Raw genomic sequence first — 27,915 nt, forward strand, 5'->3', positions numbered from 1 at the left:
TGGTAATCTACAGTCACATGCAACAACAAAGTATAGGGGAAAAGATGTCATGCATGATACGATAACATACTATTTGATTCTATTCACAAAATTTCAAATACAGGCAAAGCACAGGGATGCATATCCAGTGGTAAAAGCAGAGAAATGATTATCACAAAAATTGGCTTATACTATTCAGAGGCTGAGGGTTGGTGTCAGGGTAGAGCCTGAGAAGGAAAATGTGGGTAAGAGGCTGAAAGAAAGGGACTAAGAGAAGCATGCAGCCAGGGACTGGGGTGAGGCAGAAGTCTTGAAGAGGAGGGGGCCAAGAAGGGTGACATGTATGGTAGACCTAGAGTGACAAATAAGATGCAGGGGCACCTAGGTGGTTCAGGCAGTTGAGTGTCCGACTTCAGCTCAGGTCATGATCTCACAGCTCATGAGTTCTAGCCCCGCATTGGGTGCTGTGCTGACAGCTCAGAGCCTGGAGCCTGCTTCCAATTCTGTGTCTCCCTCTCTCTCTGCCCCTCCCCACTTGTGCTCTCTTTCTCAAAAATAAATGAGCATTAAAAAAAAAATAAAATAAGATGCAGATATGGAAGCTGAGGTGAGTCACAGAGCAAAGGGAGCTGAGGCACAGCAGCAGGCTGAGGGCAGGATAAGCTGGGGTCACCAAAACAAGCTAGGGAAGAAGGAGGCTACCAGCTGGCCAGAACTGGCCACAGGGCATGCTCTGCCAGGCAGTGAAGGTTGTCATTATATATTAACATTTCATACTATCATCTCTAGCCTGGCTAACTGCAAAATCCTCCAAATGGGTTAGCCAGCTTACTCCCTTGCCCCTCTAGCCTATTCTCAAACCCACAGTCAGAGGGATCCTGTTAAGCTGTTTAGGTCAGATCACAGCATTCCTTGCTCACTCCAACCACACTATTCTCATTTCTGTTCCTCAAGAGGCAGGGCCTTTGTACACGCTTCCCTTTGCCTAGATTTGCTGGTTACATTCCCCCTAGATACATAGCTTGTTCTCTCATCTCTTTCAGGTTTTTACTCAATTGTCATCTTCTCTCTAAGGCCTTCCATAGAGTATCTAAACATGCAACAGCACTCTCCCCAGTTTGGGTCCCTTTCTTTGCTTAATCTTTCTGTCACTAATACTTACTACTCTCTTGCACTATATATTTTACTTATATATCTTGTTAGGCATACTAACTTCTATTAGAATGTATCACAAGGGTTGGGATTTAAGGGTCTTTTTCACATTTGACTCCCCTAGTACTTAGAAAAATGCCAGCACATACTCAGCACTCACTTAATATTTGCTAAATGAATGAACAAAAGAATGAATGAACAAACCCATCCATCCAGTAATGAAAGCTAGAAACCTGGGTAACTTTTACTCTTTGTTCTCCATTACCCAGTTCTGTCCAGTTTCTAAATATCCTTCTACCCCTTCTCTCTATCTCTATTTCCATCACTCTAACTCAGACCACTATCATCTTTCACCCAGACTGTGGCAATAGTTGCCTGACTTCCCTCTCCTCCTCTAGTAGTAGTCTCATAAAATCCATCCTCCCCTAAACTATCAGATTGATCTTAAAACCTGTCGATCTACTAAAACACTTTGATGGCTCCTTATCACTCCCGGTGACTACAACCCCAGCTCCTTGACATTGAGCATCCCTGCAAGATCTAGCACACACTTACCTCTCTAGCCCTCCTCTCGTCATTCTCTAGACCACAATTTATGATCAGGAAACACCAAAATGCTTTAGTATGCCAACAGGTTTCTGATCTGTGGGAGACTGGCTCATCTGTCCCATGTTTAGAATGTCCGTCCTCTCACTTCTCATTTTACCGCTAATAAACACCATCCTTTAGGATTGAGTTCAAATGCTTGCCTCTCCCAGGGTTTACTACTGCTGCCTCCCTCTGTATGCTGTGTACCCTCCTCCACGCTCCCATAATTTTCATACATACTCTCCTGTGGCACTTACCACACTCCATAATAACTATATGTTTATACACTATTCTTTTCTACTGGAATCTAAGATCTTTGCATCCATCTTAGTCATCTCTGTATGCATAGTGCCTATCACAGTTCCTGGCACAGGCAGGTACTCAAAAAATATTAGGTGACAGAGTAAATGAGTGATTTAGGCTATACACAAAGAAATTTTTGTAATAATCACTAAGGAAATTAGAAACAATCAACTTGTGTCACTTTCAGATACTCAGGCATTCAACATATGTCTTTTACAAATTCCATCTTTTGTGAAAGTAAAGAAATAGGCACAGAGCCCAGAAGAATCACTTTTAACATGTCTCTTATGGTTCTTTCATGCCCAGAAATTTGATTCTCTTTATTATAAATGCCGCAGGCACCAACAGATCACTTTTCTCATTTTTTGTTCAACTCTATCCCTTCACTACTCTGCCTCTCTCACTCACAAAAAAGAATTTCCAGCAAGCCACCATAACCAAATGTAACATTTGTCATAGTGAGACAATATAGGAGAAACTCAATATACATTATTTTAGACATTTACAAAATGGGAATTTTCTCAAGTAGTCTGCAGTGAAAATAGGCTAATGGGAATTCACTGGGTAAGAATCAGCCTGGTAACAACAGACAAGTAGTCATTGTGTTCAGAGAACTAAATTCTCCACTAGGTAGAAATGTACTTATGTACCATAGATATCATAACAGATATGTCCTTCAATGACTAATATATTTAATTTCTCCATTACTACCCAGAGAGATCTATAAAAATACACGGCACATTAAAAAGATGACCTCATTTGTCCATTTGTAACCTGTTAATCTTAAACTTGAAATTCTTTTGATAAAAGATTTCCTGTTCCTTCTGGAGCTAAAAGCAAGGAATCAGGACTAGGTTTTTCTACCCAATTATCCTCTCGTTCACTGCCTAAAGTTTCCGTAATCAAACAATGCCAAGGTAAAAGGGCAAACTATAAAAAGCAGATAGATCTGCCCTCTGAGTTTCTAGTTGGAGAAAAGTATATATAGAAACCAGAATGAGCTCTGGAGTTACAAAAACCATGACAATTGTCTCAGAAAGACTTGGATGAGTTAATACCATAAACTGATTTTAAAATGCAAAATTTTTTTAACATTGAAAAACCATAAAAGCCAGGTGTGAACAGCATGAAATGCAAGTAGATTATCAGAGAACCTTGTGTATACAAAGTGTGTATTAGAATCTTGTCTATACAAGATTCTTCCCGTAGCATTTTTTTTAAATTAAAGTCAATTTTATACAAATATAATTTATTCAAGGGTATATGAAATCAATACTGGGCTTTTTGAGTACCTATGATGGATTATAATTGGAGTCAGACACTAGTGACACAAAGATGAATAAAATGTGTATCCTTGTCTTCATATGTTTAGAGTCCAGCAATAGACATATAAACATTACATCAGATGAAATAAATGCAATATGTGAGATGAACACGGGGAGAACAGTGTGGAATGGGGGACGGAAGAGCACATTTATCTATTGCATTACATATAAAAATCAGATCTCTAGAGAAAGTTGCACTGTTAATATTACCATTGTATATGATACAAAAGGAACCAGCATACCTTATACTTATCTACATATTAAAATGTGCCATATAAAAGTGCTAATAGTCAGCTGTTTCTGACCTACAAAAACAGCAATTTGACATGATTTAACCTATGAGTTTTTTAAAACAAATTTTCATGTATTTATTCCACAAATATTTGGTTATCACGTAGCAAGTGCAAGTGGAAGAGGCATGGAGAGAAGAACAGATGGAACCAATGGGGACTGAGAGAAGCTAAAGACCATAGTTACCATTTAACCAAACCTATTTTTTTCTTGAGATCTTCCCTAAAATAAACCATCGACTCAACCCTCCAAGAGAATGATACAGCTCCAAGGTCCCTGTGTCTGTCCTTACAGATAATAAGCTTTTGTGAGAATGCCTGAAGCAGAAGTAGAGTCTTAGGGAGCCAGGTACCCCAAATCCCTTGCTGGTAACTCACAGTCATAGTCTGCTGATTATCCCTTGTATTTATTCTCCCCTTCTTTCATAGTAATGACCTTTTAACTTTGGGCTGGACATCAACCACCTCAAACAGCCCATATTGTTCACCTTGCAGTCATGTCTGACAGTTGTGAAAAAGTGCTGGTTTATGAGACACTAAGTGGAACCAGAGTGTGCAATTTCTGGAAAGTAAATTTCAGGGGAAGTGATGTGGCCTTCTCCTCTTCCTGCTGATTAGGGAAGTCCCTCCTTCTCCAGCTTCTAAAAAGAAGCTCCTTTTTGCAAGGAGATCATATAATTGAAATCACATAGTATGGAACCTTTGCGTGTGGCATTTTCCACTTAGCATAATAGCTTTGAGATTTGTCCATTTTTTGTGTGTATCAGTAGTTCGTTACTTTTACTGCTAAGTAATAATCCATCGTATGGAAGTACCACGGTTTGTTTATCCTTTCCCCAGTTGAGGGCATTGGAGTCTTGGAGTTGCTTCCAGTTTTAGCAATGAAAAATAGAGCTGCTGCATGTGTTTACTTATAGATTTTTGTGTGAACATAGGTTTTCATTTTACATAAATAAACATCTAGGAGTAGGATTGCTGGGGTATTGTGGTAAGTGTATGTTTAACAGCATACGTAACTGCAGAAATCTTTTACAAAGTGACTGTATCATTTTGCATCCCCACCAGCAATGTAAGCAAATTCAAGATGTTCCACATCTTTGTCAATATTTGGTATGGTCAGATTTTTATTTTAGGCTTTTCAATAGGTTATATAGTGATATCCCATTGTGGTTTTAATTTGCATTTCTCTAGTGACTAAAGATATTGAGCATCTTTTCATGTCCTATTTGCCAAATATCTTTTTTTGTGAAGTGACTTTCTTTTTTATTGAGTTGTTTACTTGTTATTAAGTTTTGAAAATTCTTCATTAACTCTGATTCAAGCCCTTCATCAGATATGTGATTTGCAAATATTTTCTCCTAGTGGGAGGCCTGTCTTTATTGTCTTCACAATGAGTAGAAGTTCTTAATTTTGAGAAAGTCCAATTTATCAACTTTTTCTACTAGGGATAGTGCATTTGGTGTTGTGTTTAAGAAATCTTTTTCCAATCCAAAGTCATAAAGATTTTCTCCTTTACTGTCTTTTCCTGTGTTTTATAGTTTTCAGTTTTACATTTAGGTCCATTTTGAGCTAATTTTTGTATAGAGCACAAGGTATGTATCAAGGTTCATTTCTTTTTGCATCTGGGTATTTAATGGCTCCCACATCACTTGTTTATAAGACTACTCTTTCTCCATTGAATTAACTTTGTGTCTTTGTTGAAAATCACCTGAACACTGATGTGTGGGTCTATTTCTGGATTCTCTATCCTGTTAAATGAGACACACTTAAATTTTTTTTAGTAAATATATTTTTATTTTTAATAGGAATTTAAAAAATACTGGCTTTCCAACCCCAAGTTGTGTTTTCTTTTCTTAAATTACCTAGTGCTCGTGGTTATCATTGCCTAAAGTTGTATTGCATAAACTCACTCTAAAATGCAAACAGACAATATATGTCATATCCAATATCCTCATTTGTAAAACATCTTATGAGATTTTTTTCTGATTTGCCACTGAAAAAAAAAGGCATTCATTATAAAGAACATTAAAAAGTACAGCCTCTTTTAGACTTTACAAAATAGACCCCAATGCAGATAAATGCACTTTTTAAAACTAAGACATTTTAAGAATAGGGCTAGCTTGATTATTTTACTTGGAACTAATACATAGATTCATCAAGTCCCCAGGCCTTGTGGAATTTCAATTAGCTACCTGCCAAGAGCCACAGATAGCATAATATAGCTGTATAGAGGAAATGCCATCTGCCTCTGTGAACAAAAATCACTCTAGCATTGATGCCTATGGTTCCTCAGAGCTCTCTTGATTATGCCAATATTATGCCCATGGTTAACCACAGAGAACTTCTCTGTGAATGTCCCCAACTGCAGAGACTATAGGGAAGCCAGTAATGTGAGGGATTCATAGATAACACTGATTATGCTGATGGTGCATGGCACAGTTGACCACACCAAGACATTGATAAACAAATGCCCTAAATTGGCAGAAACTACTGAATCCTTGCCAGATCCTGTGATAGACTAGTCATCTAAGTTTTTCCAGTGTCTTGGGTTTTTTTTTTTTTCCTTTTCTGATTAAGGAAGCATGTAATGTGAGCTTCGTTAATGCCCAAGAAGAAATTTCTTTTATCTTTAATTACCAAGGGAAAAAAACCTGAGATGATGTCACATTTATAAATGGAAATGACTTACAACTATAAATATTAATAGACTGTTATCATGTGATGAAAGCATCCTTTCCCTTTGGCAGGTGGTCACTCAGCCCATGTGACTTATGGCTAAGCTTTCTGTGGTCACCTCCCCCTTTATGATGATCCTATACAAGGTACTGTGTGCCTATAGGATCACTTCCAGCTTGAACCAGGTAAGTGGTGGGTCCTTATTGATTCTGACGCCTGCTCATCTTAACCTGCAGTCAGCAAGCAGGCAAGTTAGAGCAGCATAGCAAAACCCAGACACCTTCTGGGCCAGAGTTATTAGGTGCATACATCAGAATACACCCTAGTTAAAGAAGAAAAGTATTAATGGCAGGATTGTGGAAAGTTCATGAAGTCTTTGGAAGGGTCAGAGAAGCAAGTTCTAGACTAAGCTTCCAGGAATAACATCCAGAACCATATATCACAGTTGGTGAGGTCACACTGATTCTGGCACAATTGGGAAGTTGCTGCCATCACCACTGACCTCAGGACATGCTACCTTTGCTCTTGATCACACCAACAAAATGGATCTCCACGCCATATCTGTCCCTCCACATACCTTGTTTCCCTTTACCTTTTGTTTCAGGACTGTGATTATCATGTGCCTCGATATTATTTCCTTTGTATTTATCCATCTTGGGGTTTGCTAAGCTTCTTGAAAAAATACATTGATGTTGCTCATCCAGTTTGGTAAGTTCTTGGATGTTATTTCTTGAATATTGCCTCTGTCTCATTTTCTCTCTCCTCTTTTTGGGACTTTAATTACATGTATATAAAAACTTTTACTATGTTCCATATTTCTCTTATGCTCTCTATTCTGCTTTTCATTTTATTATTTTCTTTTTATATGCTTCAGTTTGAATATTTTCTATTGATCTGTCTTCAAGTTCACTAATTCTTCTGCTATGTCTATCTAATCTGATCTTAAAGCTTATCCACTGAGTTCTTAATTTTAGGTATTATATTTTGCATTTCTAGAATGTATTTTTTTCCTTTTAATTCTGAGTCTGTTTTATTCCTTGATTATCTATCAGTTGCTTTTCCTGTTTCTTTGAATGTTTGATCATTTTTATTGTGGGCTGGACATTGTAATAGATCTATCCTATGGTCTCTAGATTATATTACTTTTCTCTAAATAGTGTTTTGTCTTTAGTCTGGAAGGCAGTTAAATTGCCAGGGAATCTCCTGAATCTTGTTGATGCTTTATTTTTACTTTTCTTAAGCCAGGTATGTTTCAGTTTTATCTATAATCTTATAGTATAGCCCATACTTCTAAAACATTGTCTCTCTAGAGGTACAATTGAATGTCTGGAGTGTTCGCCAAGATGTCTCTACTTTGGCTGGGGTAGAATTCAAATACCTGCCCCTCCCCAAAACTGTATGACCTTTGAAATCTCTATTCAGTTCTCAGCTTTGAGTAGTTGTTCTCTCTTAGCCTTTTGGTGTCTCACTTTGTGCATTCAGAGCTTATAGGTTGGCTAAGGACCCATGAGGTATTTTTATATGCATTTTGAGGACTCTTTATCTTCCATTCCTTTATCTCTAGTACCCTATACCTCAAGATATCCCTTCGCAGCCTAAACTCCAATACCTGCTTCCTTCACTTGTCAAGACTATAATTTTCAGGGCGCCTGGGTGGCTCAGTCAGTGGAGTGTCTGACTCTTGATTTCGGCTCAGGTCATTATTTCACAGTTCATGAAATTGAGCCCTGTGTCGAGCTCTGTGCTGATAGTGTGGAGCCTGCTTGGGATTCTCTCTCTCTCTGCCCCTCTCCCACTTGTGTTCTCTCTCTCGAAAAAAAATAAATAAATAAATGTTAAAAAAAAAGACTATAATTTTCTACGTGGGTTACACTTCCCTCCACCTTATATTGAAAAAAACTGTTATAAAGAAATCTAGAGCGAATATAGGGTTCAACTTCAAAGTTTCTCTTATTTCAAGAATTTTATCTATGCACTTTTTGTCCAATTCCCGAAAATGTTTTTTTTTAAATATTTTGCTCAATTTTTATAGTTGTTTACCATATCAACTATTCATTATCACTGAAATAGGAACTGAAAAAACCCTCTACTTTACATTAGGTACCATTCATCATCTGATTTGTGAAACTCAAGTCTAAGTCTGTTCTCCATCAGCAAAGAAGCCTGAAATCTGTGGAGAAGGAAGATTGTAGAAGGGGTTGATGCTATGAGAAACTATCAAAATGTGAAAAGGGTGCCAAATTATATTTACTCAAAAGAGTATTTTCTATCCCATTACTATCTGATTCCCTAACTACTGTGTCTTCTTGATCAGGTCAGACAATCAGCTAGAGATGCAGCAAGGAGCACAAAAGTAAGATGAATCGGAGAAGAGTGGAGAAGTGCATGGTAACTTTGTTTATGCCTAAAATGTACCTTTTATGGTTACCAGGTTTTATTTTTAAAACCGCATTTCAGATTTCAGCATATTCCATATTGACAATTATGACTTATACTTCACCCCTTAATGACTTTGCACATCCACATGTTTCTACAGCTAGCTTTCTCATAAATAAGGTAGAAAGAAGGTAGTGGAAATAGTACTATATCAGGAAGTATTGAGAAGGTGGGGGTAATTCCTAAGGCTTATTATATACTTTGCTTTAGCAACAGTTGCTGAATACCTACAATATTCCAAGCACCAAGCACAGGGTGTGGTGGGTTGGGATGGGACATGAAGGAATAAGGAAGTTGGAGTGAGTATATGTTATACCAAGATGAATAAGATGGGGTTGCAGTTGTGTAGTAGACATAGATCTTCCAGTGTGCCATAACCACTATTAAGTCAGGGTTATATATAAGGGGTTAGGGAGAACCAAGAATGGATTGAATCTGGCCAGGGACTCAAGAAAGTCTTCCCGTAGCAGACATTTAAGATGAATCTTGAAGAAGAGTGAGACTTAGCCAGACAAAAAAAGGTAAGAGAGACATTCCAGGCAAAATCAATAATAGCAGGGACCTAGAAAAGCAAGCCAGGAAGTGTGGCCATTGTTATAAGCAAAGGGTGCCACCAAGGAATTGTCCTGAAGGGAAGGTAGCTCAAACTGCATTTTAGATAGAGCATTCTGCATGCAGCTTAGGGGGAAAAATTCAGAAGGGCAGGATGTGAAGCATAGCCATTAGAGCACTACTGCAATAGTCCAGGAACTGGCCTTTCTAGTGACAGAAAGAAAGATGTGGAGAGTTAAGGTGTAAAATTTCCAAAGGTGGTAAATAGCTATGGGGGTTCGTGAGGGAGAAGAGGAAGCTAAGTTTTAAGAAAAAAAGTGCAAATTTACTGGAGGGAAACAAAAATACCTATTTTGGACACTGACTCTGATGCATCTGTAGACTTTGAAGTTGATGTAATTGGTAGGCAGCTGGATAAATGAGATTCAAGAGAGAGCTGCTCAGAGATGGTGGAGATGGGAAGGAGATTGAAGAATACTTAGCATATAAAGGTAGGTAAAAAACCTGAGAGGGATTAGGAACCAGTGAAGTAATGAAAGAAGAATAAAGAGTAAGGATAGAAACCTGAGGATAGCAGGGTTTTAGGATTGTGCAGACAATGACAAATGCACACACAGACTAAGTATTCCTCAAAGATATGGGAAACAGAATAATATTTTAGAAGCTGAAATAATATTTTAGAACAAAGGGTACGTGGTCAACAGTGAGAAATGAAGCAGAGGTCTACTAAGATAAGGATGCTAGAGCACTGACAGGATTAGGTAATTGGGAGGTCACTGGTGACCTTGGGGAGAGGAGAGGATCTTGACAGAGTAGGGCAGTCAGAAGTCCTGAGAAAATATAGATTATTCTTTCAAGTGCTTGATTTCAAAGAAAAGGTTAGAAATTAGGAGGTGCCCAGGAGCTGGAGGATGATTTAGAGTCAAGAGAAGGTTTGATTTGAATAAGAAAGACTTAACCATATTTATGGGCTGGGAGAAATACCCACATAATAAGAAAGAAAATAATCAAAGGAGATAATCAGTAGAATCAAGTTTCTAAAGTGTTTAGATGGGTCAGAGTCCCAAACACTGGCAGAAGGACTGGATATGAACATGTAGAAAGCATCACATCCTGCATCAGGAGGAAAGTGGGGGATTAGCAGAAGACATAAAGACATAGGGTAGGGGGCAGGAATTAGGGATCTATCTCATAACTCCATGACTTCATTTTTTTTGATAAAGTAGGAGGTAAGCTGCCTCCTCGGGGCATGAAGGGGAGGGTGTATGGTACTAGGTAAGGTTACTGAAAGGATTGGTGACCTTTTGAAATAGTCATAAGAGGAACGGGGAGAATTGGCAAACTAAGGACAGGACTAAGGTCTCTCATGTGGCATTCAGAGTCCAGGTGAAGGTGACTTTTCCTTAGTAGCACTTGGCCACCCAGCATGGATGCAGAGAAAGTCAACCGTAAAGCAGATCTGGGAATGAGGTTTCCCAGCCATGGCGTAGACAAGCATGCCAAAAATCAAGCGCACAGCTAACAGAGTGGTCTAGGCTGGATGGTAAGGAGGGGCTGGTGGTCTGAGAGAATTTAGGGGATCAAAGAGTGGGTTTGGTGGTAGCAGGAGAATGAGAATTCTTCCCTGTTTTCTTCTCGCCGTTCGGGTGAGAGGCCTGCACTCGCTACCACATCCATTACTGATAGAAAGCCAAAATAAAACAGAGAAGGAGGGAAAGAGAGAGAGAAAACTCATTATTGCAAAATTCCTTTAATGCTTTTCTTTAAAGGCACGAGTCATCTAAATCATCCCCCAAGAGGCTTTTTAAATTCCAAGACTAAGAACAAAATTATGGTTAAACATTTAATTAATGTTTATTATAGCTAGCATGTTAGTTTTAGAAAGGTCAAATATATGATACAATGAAGTAATATTTTTCAGATTCTGTAGGTCTATTTTATAGTGCACTGGGGCTCGCAGTATAATAAATATCTTCTATTATTTTGTAAGATTCTTGTATGCAAAGCTATGTAGGGCCAAGATAATTTTGAATTTCAAGTCAAATGAGCTGGCATGAACCTTAGGCAAGTCACTTTATCTTTCAGGACTTTAGGTTTTAGACTTGTAAAATGAAGGATGGGGGTAAATTTCAAGTTTCCTTCCAGGTAAAAACAAAATGAGTATAATTTAATATTTTAAATTACTATAGAATTGATAGGATTACTCCTTTTCTGTTATGATATACTAGTGTTCACAGCTATAATTTATTAAGCCTCAGTCCTCGATCAGGAACACAAACTCAAATGATAACACCATCTCTATGGGAAATAGAATCCATTTTGTATCACAGTTTACATTATGTTCCACCATCCTCTGCTCACATTTACTTTTCGGAAACTTCGTTTCCAAAGGTTCAGAGATATTTGTTCACCATCTTGTGACCATGGCTGTCTGAGGAGGCACCATATTATATTGCTTCCAAAACCAAGCCCCTGATTTCACTGGGTAGGTACTCCGTTGCAGCAAACCCTGCACATCTCAGGTTTTTCACTGGAGGTAACATGACAAAATGACTATAAAGCATCTATTAGAATGCCTGAAATGTAGGGAACACTCCACAGTGTATACACAATACACTGAACAGCATTACATGTGAGAAATAATCAAAACACAGCATTATTTTTGTCCCCCATTTAGAGATTTCTCCTGCCACGAGATGAAAACTAAGCAGAACCCATAACTCACCCATGTTACAAAGGGGCCCACAGTCATAAGTCACAAAATACAGTCTTGACTCAAAATTAAATGGTCTGGTTCCAAGAGATTCATCAACTCTTCCCTTTTATTCAGATGATGACATCTCCTTTCATTCCCTAGATGCTTAGACAGTCAGAGTGCACGGGCAGGAGGGAAAAGGGGACAAGATGTACAGAAGACAGCAGAGTTCTCATGAGATTGGTGACCAATGCCATCCCAAGTAAACCTGGCAGGTGGTTAATGCTGACTCTTGCCCTCCTACCAGTTTTGTTCTCTTGATTGATAGCTGGGCTGTTTCTGGAAAAATTTCCCTAATGTGGGTCATGTACATTGTCTAACTACTTCTCTTCCACCTATCAGGTTCCCATTTATTGCTATTCCACCCCACTTTTTGGGGGGGAATCCCCTCTCCTTTGGCAGGAGCCCTGTTGGACAGAAAAATCTCAAGCAGGATGCCTCTGAAAATGACCCTGTGCCATTAGCCAATGATTTCTTAAATAAAGCAGATGAAAAATTGATAAATAGTATTTCATGAGGACGTTCAGCTTCCATTAAGAATGTAAGAAGCTGGAAAGATTGTTGCCTCCCACTTGAAGCACAAGAAAAACCTGAATAGCCTACATCAGAACTTCTCTTGAACCCATCAGAGAGCTGAGGTCAGAGGGCAAATAAACCTAAAATTTACAGAAAGGCAGATGTCTCCAAGGAGAGAAGCAATGTGGAAACTGGCTTACTTGAGACAGAGTACCTGGGAAAGACACAGCCACTGTAGAAGTGGGTAAGAAGATTGCAGCTAATCGTCTGTAATGGGTTAATAGTTAAATTTTTACAATTTGCTGCTGTCATAGATGTGAGAGTATAGAACCCGTGAAAGTTATAGACATAAGGGGAATTTACACCCCCTCACAGGCTTTTTCTCCACAAACTTCACAGAAAGCTCCTAAGAAAGGTCAGAGTCAGGGGAGGTGTGCAGAGGAAGCCTCTTATGTTAGCACAGGTCTAAGAGATATGAACAAAACCCCTATAGAACAAAAACCGCTGGGGTGCCTGAGTTGTTCAGTCGGTTGACACTCAGGTCATGACTGTTTGAGCCCTGTATCTGGCTCTCTGCTGTCTGTCTGTCTGTCTGTCTGTCTCTCTCTCTCTCTCTCACACACACACACACACACACACACACACACACCTCTTTCTCTCTCACAAACATAAAAATAAACCTTAAAAAAAAAAAGCCCCTGGGGGGGGGGGGTTAGTAAGGGATGTAGACCCATTATAGCCGGGGAAAAAACAAAAAACAAAACAAAAGAAACCCACCTCTCTTGGGTGGGAGGGGGCAGGAAGATCTCTCCCACACAAGAACCACCATGACCCGAGGCAGAGTTTGTCTGCCATGGGGTGGAGGGCAGGATCACCAAGCAAGTTCTAGTCCCAAGACCAAGAGACAAAAATCTTGCCTGAGACTGAAGCTGAACCGAAAAAGCAGAATGCCTCTCCCCTACCAGGCCAGCAAGTGTCTAGTAAGAATCTACTGCAGGGGAAGGAACAACAGTGGCAAGTGTCTCCCAGGCACAGGCTCACAGGGGAAGCTTAAAGCCCACGCCCACCATAAGCAAAGTAACACAAATTGCCAAAAACTGAAAATAGGTCATAAATGGATAAACTGTGCTTAAACCCAGGCATGGAATACTACTCAGCAATAAAAAGGAGTTAATTATTAATACACATAACAACATGGCTAGATCATAAATGTATTATGGTAAGTGAAAAAAGCTAGACCCAAAAGTCCACATACTGTATGGTTATGTTCCTGTGACATTCTGAAACAGCCAAAAGTATAGGGATAGAGATCAGTAGTTGCCAAAGGCTGAAGGTGGGTGTGGGGTTGAGTACAAAGGGGCATGAAGGATTTCTGAAGGGTGATGAAGCAGTCTATACCTTGCTTGTGGTGGTAATTACATGTCACGCATTGGTCAAAACTCATGGAACTGTACGCTAACTATAAAAGGGTGATTTTACTGCATAAACTTATATCTCAGACATTTAAGTTAAAAAAAAGAATTTCATTAAAATTAAGAACTGTTTGTTTATCAAAGGACACCATTAAAAGCGTGAAAAGTCACAGAAAAAAAAAAAAGAACTTGCATGCAGAATGTATAAAGAACACACAGATGAATAAGAAAAAACAGACAATCCAATAGAAAAACAGGCAAAAGTCTTGAGTGGGCATCTCACAGGAGCGGATATCAAATGGTCAATATGCAAATGGAAAGTTGCTCATAATCTATTCTGAATGTAGATGAAAAGCACATAGAGGTACCACTACACATACACAAGATTAGCTACAAGTGAAGATTGGCACTCCCAGTGTTGGTGAGGATGTGGAGCAATTGAAACTGGTTGAAAATGGGTATAACCACTTTGGAAAACTATTTGGCTGTATTTTCTAAAGCCAAACACACCTGATCCAGCAGTCCTACTCCCAGGCATTTATCCAACAGAAACGAGTGTATATGTCTACCCTAAGACATGTTCAAGGGTGTTCACACAGCACTGTTATCATGAGAGCAAAAGCCTGGAGACAACACAAATTTCCATTAACAGGATAACATATAAATAAATTGTGGGACATATCTACAATGAAATACTACCCAGCTATAAAGAAAAACAAACAATTCCAACATGCAACAAGAATGAAACTTAACAGATATGATGAATGAAAGAAGTACAAAAGAGTATATACTGTGTGCTTTGAGTTGTATGAAATTCATGAATAAGCAAAACTAATTTATGGTGATAAATTCAGAATAGGGGTTATGGGTATGGGTAATATATACTTAAAAGAGGCATGAGGGAACCTGAGCTGCAGAAAATGTTATATATTTTGATCTCGGTGGTTTTTACATGGGTAATATATATTTGTAAAATTTCATTCAATTGCACACTTATGTTTCTGTGCTTTACTGCATGCATGTTTACCTCAGTGCAATACAATAAAAAGAAAATATCCCCCACAGAGTAGCTGAAAGGCTAATGACAATGTGTGCAAATTTAATACAAAAAGACTATGAGTATATAAAGACTTGTCCCAGTCCCTGACCCCTGTGCGTTTCTTATCAGCCACAGATGGAGAAGAAACGAGCATTAGATCTGTAGCCCATGGTAGATTAGACTTGATGCAGCTTCTATTCCTTCTAGGTCCCAAGTTTACACAATGCCCAAAATAATATCTTTTTGTTTACAAAAAATGCAGAGCAGGCATTTTTCCTCTAATTTTTTTTTTTTTTTGGTTTTGTTTGTTTGTTTGTTTCACAGAGAGAGCATGAGTCAGGGAGGGGCCAAAAGAGAGGAAGAGAGAATTTTAAGCAGGCTCCACGCTCACCATGGAGCTCAATGCTAGGCTCAATCCACAACCCTGGGATCATGACCTGAGTGAAAATCAAGAGTCAGCCACTCAACCAACTGAGCCACCTAGGTGCCCCTCCTCTAATGTTTTAAAAGGGACATTTGTTTTTATAGCTATTTTTATATTTCATAGCTATTTTACAGCTATTAATTGCTATAGTGTAACACCTACCAGGTTATCTTTTTTCTACCAATAGAATCAAACTTGTTGCTCTATCGTTCCCCTACCACATCGTTTATCAGTAAATAAAGATTTGTGTACTTTACTGTGTGTATGCTGTACCTCAATACAATTTGTTTTTAATGGTCCTGCCAACAACACTCCACATGGGGCCTCCAGGACTCGTGCACTATGGGGAATGCAGTTATTCCCAACACAGAGGCCATCCTTGTTTTCAATTCTGCCACGGAGGCAGCTCCTCTATTTCCCTGTAAGCATCAGACACCAATCTTTAAGCTCCAGCTGCAGGAGATGCCCCCTAAACTCTCCAAGCCACCCTGGAGGCCCCTCGCTGGGTGTGAGGAAGAGGAACACCCCATCCGTTCCCTCTTTCACTTTGTTGAAGGCTCTTACACAGCCCATCGAGATCTCCTCAACATATCTCTTCACAAATCCTCTCTTTTTTTTTCATAATTTTACCTTTTTTACATCTTTAGTGTGAATGAGAGGTCCCAGGGTGTTTGAGCCAGAATCAGACTTGACTTTATGGTTACATTCTACATTTCATCCAGCATCTGTCTCTGGTGTGCAGCATTTGTGGTTCGTGTTGGATATCTCTCAATCCAAACGTAAACATGAACCTCTTGGTTCTTGGTAACTTCCACTTGAACCATATGAAATTATTGATTGTTGACGACTGTTGATCTAAAAGAATCACAATTTCATATGGTTCAAACTAACAATTTTTAGATTTTTTTAAATGTTTATTTATTTTTGAGAGAGAGAGAGACAGAGCACAAGTGGGGAAGGGACAGAGAGAGAGGGGGACACAGAATCTGAGGCAGGCTTCAGGCTCCGAGCTGTCAGCACAGAGCCCAGTATGGGTCTCGAACCCACAGACTGCAAGATCATGACCTGAGCTGAAGTCGGATACTTAACCACCCAGGTGCCCCTCAAACTAACAATTTTATTGAAAATTAAATTTTTAGAGAAACTGAACTTTAGGTTCGGTTTGAACAAAAGGGAAAGTGGGTTCTTAAATGAATACCAGGGCAAATCCTGAAACACCTTTAGCAGAGCACCTCACCTTGGCTTTCAGATGAGCACACAGTTCCTGTTGCTTTCTCCTATCCTTTGCCAACGTGCCCTCCATGGCATGTGCTGCACAGGCCTCAGCAAGTGTCAGTACGGCCTTCTTCATAAAGTCTCTCCTGTTCTTATTCCAATTTGATATCAGGATCCTTCGCTGCTCCCTAGCAAAGCGATACTGATCACAATATTTCTCATGTTCCACCTGATAAGAGATGGTAAACACTTATTATGAAACTGAGCCTGTGCTTTATGTCATTGTTACAAAAATGAATTATAACCAATGATTTTGAAAAATTGGGGACAAACATCTTAATATTAAATGTAGCAACCAGGACAAGGTACCAGTCCTGTAGTTCTGAGCTTATGGCTAACTGGTGACTAAGGACCAGCTTATAAGTCCTAGTTTCCTCGTATAAGATAGAGTCTGATGAGGCAGCCTTAACACAACTTCCACATCTATGTGGCAATGAACCTATGAACAGAAAGCATTGCTTCCCCTACATATAATTTCAAAAATACTCCATCTTAATTTTTTTTTTTAACATTTATTCATTTTTGAGAGACAGAGCATGAGTAGGGGAGGGGCAGGGAGACAGGGAGACAGAATCAGAAGCATGTTCCAGGCTCTGAGCTGTCAGCACAGAGCCCGATGCAGGGCTCGAACTCATCAACCGTGAGATCATGACCTGAGTAGATGTCAGATGCTGAACCGACTGAGCCACAGAGGCACCCCCAAAATACTCCATCTTTAAATCAGATTGGGTATCTTAACAATTACTTAAAGTTCATCAGTTAGATACATGCTAATAAGCATAAACTTCTATGATAACCCTAAAAATTCAGTCTGCCCTTGATTACTGAATGTCCAGGTGTTTGTATGTCTAAACTTGAAGGAATTCCAGCAATGATGTTAGCTCTTCCCATCCTGCACTCCTGATGGACATGACATTCTCACATGGGTACTGGTAGTTCCTGTTGGCAATGCATCCCAACCATGGGAGACCTCAGAGCTCTGAGGGAAAGAATAGGAATGGAGATTGCCTGAGTGCCTGAGTAGTTTGAAAAATCTTTGTAGGTGATTCTGAAATGCTCCTTATATAAAGTTGTGTCTCCTGAAGTTGAGAGCCACACTGACCTACATAATTCTTTATCTTGCTAGTATAGACCACATCTCTGAATTTGGTACATTATTTAGCCCCTAAACAGCAGGAGAAAAGAATCTAGCAAGTAGGATAAGGTTGTCCTAAAATAATAATTTAGGTATGGTTAATCAGGGACATGATAAAACAAGCTATGGCTTCAATTAAACCAAATATCAGCTACCAAAATCTCTTCTGGAAACTTCTGAACTTTGTTCCTAAAAGCCAAAAATATACTTAAAATCTGTCAAACACTAAGAAATGAAGCATATACCATGCAGAAATGCATACTAATGAGTCCAATATAAGAAGTGAGTATAAAAATCTTTATCATGTTAATAGCAGGTAAACATAAAAATTTACAAACTTAAAAATGACAGCTGGTCAGAGAAACAAATAGAATCAACAGGGAATAAAGAGAAAGATCTAATTTAATAAACTAAGACCAAAAGAAACTGGAGTGAATTATTTATTGTATAACATGTTTTTCATAAAACAGGTATCTGCTATAAAGGTGAGAATTAAAACAAATAGTTGTTGGGCGGGGGGTGGGGGGTAGGAAAGGATAAGAAAGGATGGTCATACTAGCTGTGGCCTTTGCTCTGGTTTCTTCATCTGTAAAATAGGAATACAAATAGTACTTTTTCACCTAATGTTATGTGTCTTACAGCAGTTTAGATGACTGATATAAGGTAAATTTGATACACATGTTGGTCTTATTACTTGCTTAATTTAAAACAACTACAAAAATGCAAAGTATTTGATAATATTTTATAGCATGGCCCATTTAGAAGTTAAGACTTTCACATGTGTGTTTACATACATGTTTTAAGGTGAGTTATTGTGAAGTTAATTGGTGACATGGTAACTTCTGTTTTCTTGTCTTTGTGGCCTTATTAACTAGAGAATGAAACAATAGTCTCCCAGGCCCTTCTCAGGGAAATTTCAGTCATGACTCTGAGTTCTAACTTGGGGCATGTGTTTCAGACCTGACTAGAGAGATCAAGCAGAATTGTCGAGGTGGAGATTATATACAGAAAAAAGGCTGAGATGCGCAGGCTTTGCGGACAGATGAGCAAGCACCCCATTTTCGGGCAAGACCCAGAGATTGCAGAACCTCTGAGGGTGGGCCAGTGACTGCACAGACCCCTAGAGGTCAAACACTAGCAAAGCAACCCAGGGAGCCACAATAAAGATCTCTGGAGCAAGTAAGCATGGGAGAATATATGTGGCCTGAGGGGTTCTCCACCTTCTTATGTATGATATAACTTGAAAAATGAGAGGATTTCAGGGCATTTGGGTGCCTCAGTCAGTTAAGTTTCAGCTCAGGTCATGATCTCATGGTTCATGGGTTTGAGCCCCATGTCAGGCTCTGAGATGGAGCGAGATGGAGCGTACTTTGGATTCTGTGTCTTCCTTTCTCTCTGCCCCTCCCCCTACTTGGGTGCTCTCTTTCTCTCCCTCTTTCTCTCTCAAAAATAAATAAACATAAAAAAAAGAAAAATGAGAGATTTTCAACCTATAACCCTATTATTTTCTAGAGTATAGGAAAAAATAATTTTTAGACCACCATTGTAGAAATACAAATTTTCCTTAGTTATTATGGACCACTGAAACAATTTAACTTGCTGTTATTAGGGTCCAGCACTCACCAAATCATGCCTAGATTTGTGAGGAAAATATCTTTGTAACATGTTGAGATACAGAGTCCTTCTACCACAGAGATCTGTCGGATACTGATCCAGAACAGCCTGGTAAATCCAGTGGTCTTCTTCACTTAAGTGGAAATTTCTGGAAGCAAGAAAAATGTCACAACATATTGTTAAGCAATCATGGAGTTTGAGGGAATTCACACTGCTCAAGCTATTAGCAAATGGTACTGATTATAGAAAACAAAGTCTGGGGTGGTTTATTTTTTTTTAATACATTAGCCAAATTAAATGTGTGCTATAGAAAATGTTCTAAATTCTAATAACACAGTGAGTTCTTCAATCCTTTATGGGTCTTGCCATGAGTTCCAGGCATAATTTCAAGAAGTTGCCAAGTGACATAATATTTTAGAAGTATTTATTCTATCTTGCCAAAACAATATTTTAAAAACCATGACCAATGGATGAAATAAACAAATATTGGAAAATAAATTATTAAGACATACAGACTAAAAAGGAATTTTTATTCCTGGAGGAAAACACAAATGTAGATGATTAAATGAACAATTGTACAAAGGAAATTAAGGCCTGAGGAAAGCACTAACTTAGGATTTGACTTTAAAACAAGTCTAAAATGATCATCTATTCTCTCAAATTCTCACTTTGTGGGATTAAGACTAGATATTGTTAGTGAGCAGATTACCAATGGTATTAAATTTCAGACCACTGAAGAAATCATTTGTAAATAGGAGCTCTTCAAGGTCCTATCCAATAACATGTCTACCTGCTCCAAAATGCCTTTTGTATTTCAGAATACTCGTAGGCACTGGCCTGGTTTGTGTTCTATAGAAAGAATTAGCAAAGCCCTATGCAGAGTGAAAAGGTTGCAATATCAGCTTGATTTCTAATCTGAATTAATGTCTCTTTATTATTCTGGGTTCATTTGCATATCGTTATTCCTGTTTAATAAATTGGAATAATCAAATACAGATGCAATCAGAGTGAATATTATTAGCAACAAGTATTTATTTGATCCAAGATGGAGACTTGCTATTGTTTATTTCTACTATATCAATGATCTTCTGCTTTAAAGTTAATTGTGCAATTCACAGAATTTACATAATATGTCTTCTATGCCCTTGAAAAATATTTGAAATATTTCAATTTTGAAATATATTTGAATATTTGAAAATAGAATAAAGATCTCTTTGAATTAGTGATACAAATGGGATTCCACTGTCCTCATACAAGGTTACCTAGTTTCTGTAAAGCATTTCAGTATTTCGGTAAGTAGCAAGAAAGAAAAAATTCTTTTTCAAAGATACTCTTCACTAAGCTCTATAATGGGAAGAAAAGAGGGTTGGAGGTGTTCTACCAGGAAGAAGCATACTCTACAGTTCTTCTGTATGATGTAATAATCTATTGCAGAGAAAGAATTTAAGATGAACTCATTCATCGAACACACTGAATGCATTGGTTCTGTCTGAATCAGTTATGAATGTGTAGACAGTAGAAGTCTTCTGCAAACAAAACATCTAGGGGTATTAAGCCTTCAGAAAGGCCTGCCCAAGTGTACTTGGCATTTGAAACACCCTCAAGTCTTCATGAACAATGCCTCAGGTCCTCTCTCCAGGAACTCATTTTCATTTGTGATAACAAAAATGCATTTTAACAGCAGAGTCAGCCACATAAATTTTTTAATAACATTTTTAATGTTTATTTTTTCTATTAGAGAGAGAGAAAGAGAGAGAGAGAGACAGTGTATGAGCAGGGGAGGGGCAGAGAGACAGACACAGAATCTGAAGCAGGCTCTAGGTTCTGAGCTGTGAGCTGTCAGCACAGAGCCTGACACGGGCTCAAACTCACGAGTCGTGAGATCATGAAGTGAGCTGAAGTCAGACGCTTCACCAATTGAACCACCCAGGCACCCGTCCACATAAGTTTTCTTTTCTTTTCTTTTTAATGTTTTTATTTATTTTTGAAGGAGAGAGAGAGAGAGAGACAGAGCATGAGTGGGGGAGGCACAGAGAGAGAGGGAGACACAGAACTCGAAGCAGGCTCCAGGCTCCAAGCTGTCAGCACAGAGCCCAACCCGGGGCTTGAACCCACAGACCATGAGATCATGACCTGAGCTGAAGCCGGACACTCAAACGACTGAGCCACCCGGGCGCCCATAAATTTCCTATTACTACACCACAAAAAACAAAAAAGAATAGGCCTGAAGTCCATGTCTTCATTTATGAATTTCAACTGTTTCTCTAATCAAAGGGACTTGAACATGACTACCCACCTTTATTTGATTACAAATATAGGTGTGTGTGGTGGGGTGTGTGCTGAGGAAGGGAAAATAATAGAACTGAGGTCCAGTAAATTCTCTGTTCTTTTAAGTTGTCATTCATCTATATAGCAGATGCTGTTGTTGCCTTGTTGATCTCCCATATTAACCAGAATTCCCATCACCAAGATGCTGATAATTCACAGATGCACCTCCCTTTTCTGGAGAATTTGCCCTGGACCAAATGGGAAGTGCCTCACCGAGGAGGCTTCTCTCCCACCAGTTCTCGAGGGCCAGTTGCAACCAATGTTCGGCTGATACAGGGGTACCAAAGTCCAGCCTACTTGCCTCACGATAGAACCAATTCCATGATACCATTCGTGCTCGAGAGTTTCACTGTGGCAGCAAACTGCAGCCCATTTCTACTGAGATCACCTCCATGCATAGATATTTCCCCCTCCTCTTTCCTTCTTCCCTTACAATCCTTCTCCTGAGAGTATTGCCCAACAAATCACTTGTTCTTACAATTCCTGTCTCAGCTTTCCTTCTACAGAACCTGACCTACGATAATCTCGAAGCAATCTTACCCATAATTTTCAAAAGTAGTTTTAGTCCTTTGGTAAATGGAGAAGTACTTCTAAGCTAATTGCTTTGATGATCTCTCATACTGAATGGTGGCGCAAGATTGCGGCTATACTCTAAGAGAAAGTGCAAATAGCAAACATTTACAAAAATGCTTTTCAAATAAAAGCACACATTAACGGGTGTACATTGCCATAAATAAATGTAGCAGCAGGAGAATTTGTGGTACTGAGTGCATTTTTATATATTGTGTGAAAGTATTAATTAGGTGCCATTTTAGTGACAACATTAAAACCACTTAAACATATGAAATGATAATATAACAGTAAAACTATTTCAAACCACGTATGTCACAAATGATCCATTTTTGCTCTTCTTATTGATTTTAGAACCCTCACATCTCAACAGCTTTTTCCAATTACCATAATTACGCAAATTGTAAGTCATTTTTCTAATATACATAGAATAAAAACTAAAAACAGGCTTTAAAATGATATATAAATACTCACAATATTATTATTTTAGAGTATTTATAGTCATTTCCAGAGCCACAGGCTTACATTTTGAGGCAAATATTCACATCAGCAATAGTAATGGCACAGTCATACATCTCCATTAGGATGCAGTTGGTGAGGGAGAAAGCTCCCACCATAATATATACACTGAGTCTTCTGGATAGTAAAAATCTAGGAGGAATATTCAAACATAAGAGCCTCTTCACAATAACAAAGTAGCTGTTCCCTTCTTAGCCTCTAAAATAAAATAAAATTTAATAAATCTGCATTTCTAACTTCCAATCTGAACATTTACCTTTACTAATCAAACATCTTTCCATTGTGCAGAAAAAATCTATGTAAGATAGCTAAGCCATATAAAATAACTAAGGTTAGCTTTTACCTTCCGAAGTTCTTGTTTAATTTAGTTGCTCTGCTGGTGATTATAATGACAGAAGTAGCTAAACCACACACCTACTGAAAAATATTCTGATCGCTTACCTATTTTCTCAATTTGGAAAGTGACTCCATAATTTTAAAGAAAAGTTTAATGAAGGCTTATAAGTCATCCTAAATTTTTGCAATTTTTAAATTATCTTTAGACAAAATATCTTTGGCAGGTTTGTGTAATTTCTATTCTTTTTGTCCATCCAAAATTTCTAATTTCAAAAGTTTCATAACTTTCATCTTTATAACAGCACACCAAGATTTTACAGTTTCCAGGTGTATTGGGCACTTCCAACACTTGAGGAAATTCCAGACTTCAGAAGTGTGAGATAGCTACCACTCAATCCCCACCCACTGTTCCTGCCCCATAATGAAGTCCCATGATATAATTTCATCATGATATCCCAGGATGTGAAACAAAATAGGTAATTCAGGAAAGAAGAGCCATGGCTGTGAGAATCCAGCCACACCAAGGCTGACTATCTCCCTAATTCTACCTGTCTGAATCATTCCAGAAATCCTAAACTGACTCACAATTAACTTAGCTACCAATTTTCTTCTTAGTCATGTTTAAGCCTCTTCCTTAAGGTTCTGGCTCCATGACATCAAAACACATTTGTGGTGGGGAAGAGGTAGAGAGGCAGCCAATGGTGGCAAGCAAGGTACATAAGGGTAAAAGGTACTTTAACACCAGGAGTAAGTCTATGAAAATAAACATTGTGCTTACAAACTGGCTCAAAGTTGTTTTATAATTTTCTCATAGTGAAGGCAGCTTTCCAGCAAAATGGTAGTATCTCCTGAGGCTACCTGATGCATCAGACAGCTGGCTCAAGATTGGCAACTGGCCACAGTGAATCTGGCCCAAAGAAAAACTCTTAACTCTTCTAGTGTTAACGGTGGCGGGAGACACCTAGGGATCCTCCACTAAGAAGCAGGATTGCAGTGAAACACTGGAGGATTAATGTGGATAAAATATAGCTCTGACATAATCTGCTTGTTTGCCTGTATTGGGTCTGACCCTCTAGAAAATACAGCTTGACTTTACTTTTTAATGTTATATTTCCATATCAGACTCAAACACTGAATCTAATCAGCCTGGTTCTTGAAACTGTCTCCCTACCCAACTACTACCCCACCCTACCCTCATTGTCCAAATATAAATCTATCTTTGATTTTCAGCCTGGTTGCAGGTGGTTCCCTAGCTTTAGACTTGTTTCTGACCAAGAGAATCTCCTCCTTGGATTTTGTTTTGGTAAGTACATTGTCTTTTCAGGAGAGCCATTCCCACTCAGCAGTTCTCACCTCCAGGGTCCCCAGGGTCTGCCTTCTTAGGTGGGAGGTGACAGCCAGAATAAGGTGGGCTCTCAAAAGTATGGCCGGAATCCACTAAATTAAAGAATCAATAACAAAATGGCCCATAAGGTAAAGCCAGAACTCACATCAGCATCCAAAGGCACACTTCCTTCTTCTGAGAGGGGACAGGAAAGTGAAAATATGGCAGGTTTGAAAATTGATGGCACCCGAATTTCTTATAGAAGGGTTTAAGGGTATGAATCTGGCCAGAAGAGGAGGTTAAGTGATTTATTTGGAAGCTACACTTCCTATTGACATGGCAAGTATGCTATTTTTACTTAGATTTTTTTTTTTTGGAGTAATTGTCATAGAAAGCTCAATTTTTTACTTGGAATGTGTATTTTTTTATAAGTGGAGTATCTGGGATGATGGCATGCCTCCTAAACCATCCTTTGTCCCTACATCTATCTACACTAGTTTTAAGACGCAATATTATTCCTAGTGGAAACTTTGAAAGAATATGATCAAGATAAAACAGGCTGTTAAAAGTAAAACATAATGGCTCAACCACTCCATATGCTACATTTTTAATAATTATATTCCTCATAAGAAGTGTAAGGAAAAGGTAACTGTGGCAGACATTGCCCCTACTCCTGCTCCTGCCCACCAGAATCCTAATTTTATTCAAGATCTACCTTCCCCATAGGGTCCCCACTCTAGGGAAGGTGAGCACCATCCCCAGCACTGGGAGTAAATCTTGATTTATTTTAAGACATTTACAAACATCCATTCGTATGGTCAGTATTTGATCTAGGCAGGGACAAACGACCCATTCTGGCCAATGAAATGTGAGGAGAAGTCTTACAAGTCAAAGGTTTTCTAGCTTACAGGGAAGAAGAAAAGGTCCTTTTCTGTTTCTGTGTGTTGTGGTGGGCAGTGCTTCAGGAAGTCAGGGTAAGAGAATGCAGAAAACCAGGCTTCTCTGTTCTTGGGCTTCTCTACCTCTGTACTTTGTGGAAAATAAGGAATTACCTTATTGTTTAAGTGACTTTGGCTTGGGTTGGAATTCTTTTGCTTACAGCCCTAGATATCCTATTTGATAGCTAACTGAGGGGAATAAAAATGACTTTTTAAAATGTGGCATCCTGTGCTGGAGAGAATGTGGAGAAACGGGAACCCTCTTGCACTGTTGGTGGGAATGCAAACTGGTGCAGCCACTCTGGAAAACAGTGTGGAGGTTCCTCAAAAAATTAAAAATAGACCTACCCTATGACCCAGCAGTAGCACTTCTAGGAATTTACCCAAGGGATCCAGGAGTGCTAATGCATAGGGGCACTTGTACCCCAATGTTCATAGCAGCACTTTCAACAGTAGCCAAATTATGTAAAGAGCCTAAATGTACATCGACTGATGAATAGATAAAGAAATTGTGGTTTATATACACAATGGAATACTACGTGGCAATGAGAAAGAATGAAATGTGGCCTTTTGTAGCAACATGGATGGAACTGGAGAGTGTTATGCTAAGTGAAATAAGTCATACAGAGAAAGATACCATATGTTTTCACTCTTAGGTGGATCCTGAGAACCTTAACAGAAGACCATGGGGAAGGGGAAGGGAAAAAAAAATTGAGAGGGAGGGAGCCAAACCATAAGAGACTCTTAAAAACTGAGAATAAACTGAGGGTTGATGGGGGGTGAGAGGGAAGGGAAAGTGGGTGATGGGCACTGAGGAGGATACCTGTTGGGATGAGCACTGGGTGTTGTATGGAAACCAATGTGACAATAAATTTCATATTAAAATAAAATAAAATAAAATAAAATAAAATAAAATAAAATAAAATAAAATAAAATAAAATGTGGCATCCTAATATTGCTTTGGAAGGAAAGTACTATGAAGGATGAAGAGATGCAGATCCAATGTATCCAGAGACCACCATCTACACTAACATTCCTCAGATGATTGGCAACAGACAGGTGTTCAACATCAAGGGCCATTTTAAAGACAAAAACCCAAACTCAACAAAAACAGCTCAAACTCAAATGAACAGAATCAGTAAAGACAAGATAATCTATAAACACATTATAAGCTCTATTTTTTTATTTATTTTTATTTTTTTAGCTTTTTATTTTTTTATTTTTTTAATGTTTATTTATTTATTTTTTCAGTATATGAAATTTATTGTCAAATTGGTTTCCATACAACACTCAGTGCTCATCCCAACAAGTGCCCTCCTCAATACCCATCACCCACCCCCCCCTCCCTCCCACCCCCCATCAGCCCTCAGTTTGTTCTCAGTTTTTAAGAGTCTCTTATGCTTTGGCTCTCTCCCACTCTAACCTCTTTTTTTTTCCTTCCCCTCCCCCATGGGTTTCTGTTAAGTTTCTCAGGATCCACATAAGAATGAAAACATATGGTAAGCTCTATTTTTTAACCCTATTGAGCCAGAATTTGTCTCCATGTTACCATGTTATTCTTAATTTTGGGGAAGCAAGAAGATTTTTAAGTGCAATACAGTTGAAGTGAATAAAGTTACTTATATAGGCATTATGACTCCATTTTCCAGGTTCAAAAACAAGAATAATAAAACTGGCCTATTTCTTTGAGATAGCATGAGGAAAAATTTAATTAACCATAGGACTTTTGAAATTTTATCTATCTATCTATCTATCTATCTATCATCTATCATCTATTTAAAGTAGGCTCCACCTGCAAAGTGGTGCTTGAATTCACAACCCTAAGATCAAGAGTCACATGCTCTACCAACTGAGCCAACCAGATGTCCCAGGCTTTTGAAATTTTAAATGCCACATAAAAATGCTATCATATCACCTCAAACCAACTACCAGTACTCATGAAGAAAGTATGAGTGGATTAGAAGCCTGATGGTTCTCTTTCTCAGTTCATTATTTTTTAGACATTAACAATATTTAACTTTATGTTCTTATATAGGCACTAATATGGCAAGTAGACATAAACCTATGAAGGTGGTGATTATAATTTCTTTTTTTTCTTCCCCTTCCCCTCAGGCCACACTCATGATGATAATTTATTACATTACTGGTTCTCCATAGTCTCAGTTCTAATGATATGGTTTCCTCAAAAGGATTATATATATCCACAGTTGGACCTCAAGTTATAAGGAGTAGGAAAGCCTTGTTATATGCAATTGATTTGATATATAATATAGCATTATAATTCTTCTCTTGTCAAAGTTTGACAAGTCTGTCCATAGAAGTTTTAATCTTATCTTTGTTTTTAGTTACATGTATTTTATTATTTTAATAATAAATTCTATCTGTTTTATCCACGTTAAAAAATAACATATGTCAATTGTCCTGGACAC

At 38.5% G+C, this 27,915-nt stretch overlaps 1 protein-coding gene across 6 annotated transcripts in view; it reads right to left on the reverse strand.

Moving 5' to 3' along the window:
* CCDC148 (coiled-coil domain containing 148) overlaps window positions 1-27,915 on the reverse strand; it is a 276,911-nt gene that overhangs the window by 149,697 nt on the left and 99,299 nt on the right. For all 6 annotated transcript variants that reach the window (XM_042948861.1, XM_042948866.1, XM_042948863.1 and 3 more), the window contains 2 exons: window positions 19,481-19,619; window positions 16,685-16,891 (listed from right to left, as the gene is read on the reverse strand). In XM_042948861.1, the coding sequence (XP_042804795.1) occupies window positions 16,685-16,891; window positions 19,481-19,619 (346 nt within the window). The remainder of the gene's footprint in view (window positions 1-16,684; window positions 16,892-19,480; window positions 19,620-27,915) is intronic.

Source organism: Panthera leo, chromosome C1 (genome assembly GCF_018350215.1).
Source record: "Panthera leo isolate Ple1 chromosome C1, P.leo_Ple1_pat1.1, whole genome shotgun sequence".
Taxonomy (NCBI): domain Eukaryota; kingdom Metazoa; phylum Chordata; class Mammalia; order Carnivora; family Felidae; genus Panthera; species Panthera leo.